General features: G+C 45.0%; 1 protein-coding gene across 1 annotated transcript; it reads left to right on the top strand.

The window, feature by feature from the left end:
* The first annotated feature begins 4,378 nt into the window (after positions 1–4,378).
* On the top strand, positions 4,379–4,750 carry LOC141718871 (uncharacterized). The gene has a single exon (XM_074521246.1). It carries the CDS (start codon positions 4,379–4,381, stop codon positions 4,748–4,750), a length of 372 nt encoding a protein of 123 aa, XP_074377347.1.
* The last annotated feature ends 4,426 nt before the right edge of the window (positions 4,751–9,176 follow it).

Here is a 9,176-nt window from a genome sequence, read left to right as displayed (position 1 = left end):
TCAGCTTCAATGTGGTACAAATCCCTCAAGCCCAGGTCCATTGGATCCTACGAGCAGCTGAAGAGGAAGTTTCTGAAGTACTACTCTCACCTATGCCGAAAGGCGAAGGACACTGAAGCCCTGGTCCACTACATGCAAAGAGCGAACGAAGAGTTGGGGGACTATCTTGCTCGGTTTAAGGAGGAAGCCGGAATGGTTACTAATCTGGGCAAGGTCAAATTAATGGGCTTCCTAACGATGAAGCTGGATCCCTATAAAGGTAAAAAGCTTCGCTCATCTCTTTACGATTTTCCCCCGAAATCCCTGAATGATATATATGTGAGGGGCGAGAACATTCATCGAAAAATGGAAAGTATTGGGGGATATAAGGACTCCCGAAGGGATGACCGATCAAAGCGAGCCGACAGATACGAAGGCTCAAGATCAGGCGCTGGCCGAAGGGATGGTAGAAAAGAAGGAAGAAAAGAAATGGATCGAGGGCCGAACGGCGACGAGATAGGGATTCGGCCGTTCGGCCGTGTTCACCCCTTTGAATGCGCCGATCTCCAAGATTCTCCATGAGATCAAGGGAAAACCCGGATTCGTCCGTCCGGCTAAAATGAAGGTCCCAAACCACAAGAAGAACCCCGAAAAATACTGCGACTATCACAGGGACAAGGGGCATAACACCGATGAGTGCTATCACCTCAAAAAGCTCATTGAGCGAATGATCAAAGACGGTGAACTTAATCAGTTCGTTCGAGATTTGAGAGACATGCTTGGGCCGAAGGAGAATCAAGAGGAGGAGGCAGAGGCCGAGGAGCCAGAGCGAAGGGATAGGATAAGGGGTGAAGTAAAAACTATATCTAGGGGCAGCATCCTGGATAAGGATAGCAAGACAGCCAAGAAAAAGTACGCCCGACAAGTGTACAATCTCTATCAATTCGGTCAGGCGAAGCCCCATATGCCCATGACCTTCAGCACTGAAGACTATGAGGATGTCATTAGCCCGCACGAGGACCCTCTTATTATAAATCCTATCATCGGGCAGAATAAAATATGGAAGGTGATGGTAGATACTGAAAGTTCGGCCAACATACTGTTCCACAAAACCTACTGCAAAATGAACTTGGCTGGAGAGCAGTTAGAACCCTGCAATGAGGATCCCCTTTACGTCATTGGAGACATCCCATTCAGTTTGAAGGAACAATCATGCTCCATGTTCTCGTGGGCAAATTTCCATACATTGTGGAGAAGCCAGTGAAGTTCTTCGTGGTTCGGATTGAGAGCTCGTATAATGCCATATTTGGAAGACCTTTCTTATCAACTTTCGAAGCGGTGGAGTCTATACCGCATCTTAAACTCAAGTTCCCAACCGAAAGAGGGGTAAGAGAAATGAGGGGCGATCAAAAACCCGCCGGAATCATAATGCTCGAAGATCTGGAGAAGGATCAGGAATACGAAGGACAGGACGAAACCGGAAAAAGAAAGCGGGCCGAATCCGAGCCCGGCGTAAGCCATGAAATATTGAATATTGAGTTGGAAAAATTTGGGGCGGATCTATCGAGCTCGATAGCCGAACCCGCGGCGGAAACCGAAGAGGTAGAATTGTACGCAGGCCATTCGGGAAAAGTGGTTCGGATTGGGAAAAACATAGGGGCAGATCTAAAGGAAAAGGTAGTAGCTGTCATTCGGCAATACCATGATGTGTTCGTCTGGGGGCCGGAAGACATGCCCGGATTGGATCCCAAGACGGCTAAGCACTGCTTGAATGTGCAACCCGAGGCCAAACCGGTATAGCAAAAGAAGAGGACGTTTGCAGTCGAACGACAGAAGGTTATAGAAGCCGAAGTAGAAAAACTGTTGGAAGCCAAATTCATCGAGGAAATTGAATACCCCGACTGGCTAGCCAATGTGGTGGTTGTCAAAAAGTCAAATGGGAAGTGGAGGATGTGTGTGGATTATACGGACCTCAATCAAGCATGTCTGAAGGACCATTACCCCTTGCCCAACATCGACCAGCTGATAGACACTACGGCAGGATACGAGGTACTCAGTTTTTTGGATGCTTTTTATGGCTATCATCAAATTTCTATGAATGACAAGGATGTGCCCAAGTCAGCGTTCATAACTCCGAAGGGGACTTATGCTTATATCAAAATGCCCTTCGGACTAAAGAACGCTGGAGCCACATTCCAATGAATGGTAAACAAGGTCTTTAAAGAGCAGATCGGTCGGAACATGGAAGCATATGTGGATGACATGATTGTAAAATCACTGTTCCAAGATCATGCCGAAGACTTGAAAGAGTGATTCGAGACGCTCGGGAGAAATAACATGAGGATCAATCCAAACAAATGCACCTTCGGAGTCTCCAGTGGCAAGTTCCTGGGCTACATGGTCAGTGCCCGGGGAATAGAGGAGAATCCCGAAAAGATCGAAGTAGTCATTAATATGGAAGCCCCTAAATGCATCAGAGACATCCAGAAGCTGACCAGTCGGCTTGCCGCTCTTCGGCATTTCATCTCCCGATCAGCCGAAAAGGCACTCCCCTTCTTCGCCGTGCTCAAAGGGTCAAAGAATTTTGAGTGGGGGCCCGAATGCCAAAGGGCATTCGAAGAAGTGAAAGAATACCTTACTAAGGCACCACTCTTAATGAGACCCAATCCGAAGGAAACTCTCCAGCTTTATCTGACCGTGTCCGACAGAATCCTAGGGGCGGTGCTTGTGAAAAACTATGAAGACAATCAACACCCTGTGTTCTACGTGTCCCATATCCTCAAGGATACAGAGACGAGGTACCCCAATGCCGAAAAATTTGCATATGGGTTGGTTATGGCCTCCCGAAAATTGCGACATTACTTCCAAGGCCGAACGATTCAAGTTGTCACCAGTCAACCTTTGAAGAAGATTTTAACAAGACCCGAAGCCTCGGGAAGAGTAGTTGCCTGGTCCATCGAACTTGGGGAATTTAATCTTGAGTATGTCCCCAGAACGGCGATCAAGGCCAAACTTTAGCTGACTTTGTGGTCGATTGCACATTCACGGGGCCGCATGATCTCACGCCCGGCGAACAACTCATTCGGACTCCAGGAAAATGGAAACTCTTTGTAGATGGGTCAGTTGTTAGGAAAAGGTGTGGGGTCGGCTTAATTCTCTCCAGCCCCGAAGGATTCGAGATATGCCAGGCTATAAGATTTGATTTCCCTCTGACAAACAATGAAACAAAGTACGAAGCACTCCTCACAGGGATGGAGCTGGCCCGAAGCCTTGAGGCGAAGCACCTAAGGGCCTTCAGCGACTCTATGCTGGTGATAAAGCACTTCTCTGAAGAATATGAGCAGAGAACCCCCGGACGAAGGCTTACGCCTCCAAGATAAAAGATGCTTCTCTGTCATTTGAAACTTTTGAGCTAAGTTAAATTGGCAGGGAAAACAAAGGACGGGCGGACGCCCTTTCCAGGCTAGCTTTGGCTGAGACACAGAGCCTAAATGGTTCTATCTACCTCACCGAAGACAAGATGCTTTCGATCGAGAAGAAAGAATGTCTTGAGATTCACCAGGGGAACGATTGGATGACTCCCCTAAGGAACTTTCTGGAGAAAGGTATCCTACCTCCGTACCGAAGGGAGGCACTAAAGATCAATTATAGGGCGTCGAGCTACAGCATCATCAACGGGAGGATGTATCACCGATCAGTCAATCAGCCCCTCCTGAGGTGCCTAAACACCGAAGAACAGCGTCAAGCTCTTGAGGCAGTGCATGAAGGAATTTGCAGCGAGCATCTGGCTAATCGGTCCCTCGCCTTTAAAATCCTTCGCAAGGGCTTCTTCTGGCCAACCCTGAAGGTCGATGCAAGCGAATACGCCAAGAAGTGTGTACAGTGCCAATTATTTGCCACTGTCCTGAGGCAACCCCCAGAAGAAATGACCTCCGTACTAAGTCCCATTCCGTTCGCCGTGTGGGCCGTGGATATAGATGGCATTCTCCCAACAAGCATGAGGCAAGCAAAGTACTGCATGATTGCCATTGATTACATGACCAAGTGGGTCGAAGCCCGACCTTTTTCGGCCATAACCGAAGAAGCATCAAAGAAGTTCTTCCTGGAACAGATTATTCTCCGATTCGGAATTCCGAAGATTTGTATCTCTGATAATGGAACTCAGTTTATTGGAAACAAATTTTGTAAGTTTCTGCACCACTTCGGAGTCGAACAAAGATTTAGCTCAGTCGCCCACCCACAAGGGAATGGGGTAGTAGAAGCGGCTAATAAAGTAATCTTTCAAGGGATAAAGAAGAGGTTGGGCGAGGCTAAAGGAAGATGGGCAGAAGAACTCCCTTGGATCTTGTGGGCCTACTGAACGATCCCTAGGACTTCAACAGGGGAAACTCCCTTCAGAATGGCCTATGGAACCGAAGCCCTGATCCCAGTCGAAGTAGGATTGGAATCATACCAAACTGAGGTCTACAGCATGGAAACCAACAGCTTTGGGCTAAGGGCGAACGTGGACTTATTGGAGGAAGAAAGAGAAACCGCCCACCAAAGGAACATGAAATACTTGCTACAAGCGGCACATCATTATGACTCCAATATTAAGAAAAGGTCTTTTAGAGTCGGAGACCTAGTCCTGAGGGAGCTGGTTGCATATATGCCAACCAAACAAGGAAAGCTTCAGCCTAACTGGGCAGGGCCTTATAAGGTGATCGAGGTCGTTCGTCCCGAAATATACAAGCTTGAAACACTATCAAGCGAAGCAATCAAAAATACCTAGCATGCCAGTCACCTTCGAAAGTTTTATTAGTAAGAATTTTTTTTAAAGTTGTTTGTACTTGAATTTTATATGAGGAGTGTAAGCAGTTCAATCATTAATAAAGATGCACTTTCTTTTGTCACATTTCTTTATTAAGTACCAAAGACGCGGCCGCATGAGTATTATCTAGGGGCGATCCCGAAGACGATAAACTCTCCGGCCGCCGCCTTTGTCCAATTTATTAATAAAGCATATATAACAAAGATCATAGGGGCAATCCCACTTAAATCAAACATCCTTCACTCCACCACTATTATTTAATTTGTAATGAGCACATGGTGAGGATGAATGAAGGGCCTTCCTTACTGTTTAATGATATTAAAGATGTCCGAAGAAAACCCTGTCTAGGGGCAATCCCAAAAAAGACATGATCCTTTGGCCTCAATCACGCATATATTCAAAACATATAAAGAACGATGACGACCCGGTCTAGGGGCGATCCCGAAGAAGACCGGCCGCTCCTCCTTATTGGCGGAATGAACGAAGTCATGCTGGTCAAGGGGAAATCACAGAACGATCAACATCACTGTTCCTTCGCCCAACAGCCGCCTTTTAAAGCATTAACAGCCCGAAGTCACCTTCGGCCTTTAACACTCGGGGCCATAAGGGGTAGTAAGGCAATAAAATTGTTAAGGAAAATGAAGCCGAAGATATAATTCGTTTTATTAAAATTTTAAAGCTAATAAATAAAGACGAAGATGCGATTCATTTTATCAAAATTGTTAAGGCAAATAAAGCCGAAGATGCGATTCGTTTTATTAAAATCGTTAAGGCAAATGAGTAAGGCTGAATACACGGTAAAAATAAAAGAAATAATGCTGACAAAAGACGAAAGATGCATTAAAATATAAAAGCCCGAAGGCTAGTTAAATTACAAAAGCTCGAAGGCAGGAGTACAAATTACAAAAAATAAAAATTACAAGAAGATGAACGAAGAAAGTCGCTGCAAGGGTTGGGTATGACCATGGAAACACCAACGACAAACTTCGATACAAGATCATCTTCAGTCATGTCAAGCACCTCGGTGCTGGAAGCTTAGGTCGGGGGGTCTTCATCCGAGAGCTCTTCGTCTTCACCGGAGGACACATGAGGGGCTTCAACTGCTGGCCGGCCGATAGGATCCTCCAGGCTGTCATCCAGCAGATGCTTATAATCCCAGTTCAGGCCACGGGCCTTCTCTAAGACATAGTCAGTGCCGAACTGGAAGGAGTGCTCCTCCGTCTGGTCCAGCTATTTTTGCTTCTTCCGAAGCTCCTTGCGGGACTTCTTCAGCTAGATATTCCGGTGGGAGATCCTCCGGTTCGCCTTCTCGAGGGCCTCCTCCAGCATGGCCTTGTCTCCCTTCAGCACAGTGGCCTGACCGTCCAGGACCTCGTTCTGGATTTTCACCCTTTTGAGTTCCTCCTCGACCTCCGTGGCCCTCTTCTCCAGCTCCTTCACCTCAGCCATCCGAGTTTCCATGTCCCGACTTTGTTCTCCACGGCCGCAGCCCAAGGAGCAGCCTGCAAAAAAGACAAGGCAAAAGCATTAAACCAAGGAAGAGAAAGGAGCCGAAGGAAAAAGACGAGCGAAAATAGAAACAAAATTAAAAACATACCAGGGACAAAAAGGACAGAATTTCAGCACAAGCCTCGGTCAGAGAAGCCGAAGCAAAGGTCGGCAGATCGGCCGGGAGCTGGAGGCCATGGCACAAGTCCGAAGCCACTTCCTTCGTGGACTGCCTCGCCGGGTAGACTGTGTGGTCAGACGTCAGTACAACCCATTCGGGGAGATAAGACTGAACGATCCCCTCCCGGCTACGGGTCCTTTTGGAGGGTTTCCCCTCCCTGACCACCACCAGCCCATCCTCCTCCTCCCCTCCGGAAGCAGCTGGGGCCTGGCGAAGCGGCGAGACCCTCTCAGCCTCGGGCCTCTCCTCCGTCTCCTCAAAGGATTTGGCGTGGCCCTTCCATCAGCAGCCTTCTTCTTCTCCGCCTCTTCTACGGCCCTCTTAATCCGTGAAATGACGTGCCAACAGCTGTCACTTTAATGCACCACAAGTTCCCAAGAGCTTGCCACGTGTACGAACGAAGATCGAGGTGAAACTGAAGCGGTCGCCCTAGGGTTTCTTCGCCCCAATATGGGCCTGAATTGATGTCCTTCAGACCGCCCGAAGGCTCAGCCGAAGGACATGGACATGTTAGTTATAGGCCCAATAAAACCCTCTGAGCGAAGGCCCGTCGGACGATAGAGCCATTGGGCCGAAGGCCTACCAGGCCCATAAGCCGAAGGCCCATGGAGAACCTCAGGTCAAAGCCCATTCTTCTTCAGGACCATTGGAAAGGAGAAGAAGCATAACACCCCATTTTCACTCCCTCCTTAATGATGAGTAACGTAAGGTACATTAATGGAAAAATTGGGTATAAAACCCTTGGAAAGTAAGACAACACAGACACAGATTCTCTAAAACACTTTACTTTTCTTGTATTCTTTACCCACCTTTACAATCAGATTTTTATTCTCATGCCGGAGGTGAATCGGGGGTACAAACCCTCGCATTCTCTTCACTTTCAGGTACTAGCCGAAGCCATCTTCACGGAAGCCGAAGCCTGTTCAAACACCCGAAGGAATATGGGCGTAACACTGCCAAAGGGTGACATCATATTGACCGTACTTCTAATGGCTTGTACTACTGACGAACATTCTGATTCTATCACCATCTCTCTTTAGTTGCTTGCCTTGACCTAACATAATGCTTCTTTAACATATATGGTCTTTGCAAACTTCGGCCTGATAATCCCATCATACACCTCTGAATGACTCTGAATTACATGTCCTTCATCATCCCGAGCTAACAAACCAATATCATATTCGGAGTATTCAACAAATAAAGCATCGTCGACTATTATCTTATCAACGTTCTTTTTAGATTTCACCCAAGAACTTGCTTCATCCCCTTAAATTACATCCTGATATAGAGCCTTTGCTAAATTTCTTGGGCCGAGTTTTAGTATGTTCGTTTCGAACTCGTTGGACTCGAGCTTGGCTCGTTAAAACTCGTAAAAATAATATTTTCAATATATTTTTGTTATACGAGAGAGAAGAAAATGCTATCAAAAAGGCTAAGAAGATGGAGATATTTGAGAAAAGATCAAATAAGCTGAAAGCTAGAGGATTGAGTAGATTTTCTCCAGATGGTATATTTCTCAATATCAAGACTCACAGATTCTCAAGGTACACAGTCAAATATTTTGACAGAGTCAAGTGTCTTGTTAGACTTAAGGATTTAATTCGATCTCAGCCTGGTTATGAAGACTTTAGCTAATTATGTAAACTCAAATCTCTTTATAATTGTTAAGTGACATTCATGTGTAGAAGTCTGTATCTTTTTATTTTTGTTTGTCTTTCAAATTTTAGCTTGAGATTAATCTTGTTCCCAGGCATGAATTTGTGACAAGTATCTTCTCACAAATTAGGGGAGATTATTGTACAAGACATGTCTTTACATAATAAGAGTAAGTCACTTTGACAATCCCAAGATTTAGTTAACTTGTAATTCTATGTATTCTGTAATGATGTTTCTTGAGTCTGTAAAATTGTTAAGTAGACTAGACTGAAGTATTTTTCAGTTAACAACCAACAAGCTATAAATTAATGTCTGGAAAAAGATCAAACCTGATCATGCCTCAAAATGAAGATAAACTGATTGGTGAAGAATAATGTCGCGGGTTGAAAAATATTTTAAGTCAAATGTCAAGAAGTCACAGATCAAGTTATATCGAGAGGTCTATTGAGAAGTCAGATAAGCTTGTAGAGAAGTCATTATACTTGTAGAGATGTCACTTTACTTGTAGAAAAGTCATTATACTTGTAGAGATGTCACTCTACTTGTAAAGAAGTCATTATACTTGTAGAGATGTCACTCTACTTGTAGAGAAGTCAAAAATATATATAAAGAAGTGGAGTTATCGAAAAGTCAAAAGTAGATGTATAGAAATAGAGATATCGATAAGTCAAAACTACATGTAGAGAAGTGGAGATATCGATAAATCAAAATTGCATGTAAAGAACTGGAGATATCGACAAGTCAAATTGCATATAGAGTACTGGATATGTCGACAAGTCAAACTAAATATAGAGGACTGGAGATATCGACAAGTCATAACTCTTATAGAGAAGTGGAGATTTCGATAAGTCAATCTACATATTGATATGAGACATCTCTATACAGTAATGAAGATCTCGATAACAACTCAAAATACAGAATACAACCAACTTGAAGATTCAAGATTATCAGTCAACAAACCGTTTTATCACTGAAATGGAAAGTCTACAAATATAGCTTGAAGAGTGCAAAATCAAGGGACAAGATGAGCTGGGCAAAGGATGGTCACAGACCTAGAAGATT

This window comes from Apium graveolens, chromosome 4 (assembly GCF_009905375.1).
Source record: "Apium graveolens cultivar Ventura chromosome 4, ASM990537v1, whole genome shotgun sequence".
Taxonomy (NCBI): domain Eukaryota; kingdom Viridiplantae; phylum Streptophyta; class Magnoliopsida; order Apiales; family Apiaceae; genus Apium; species Apium graveolens.
The sequence above is the reverse complement of the archived record's forward strand: the minus strand, read 5'-3'. Positions and strand labels throughout refer to the sequence as shown.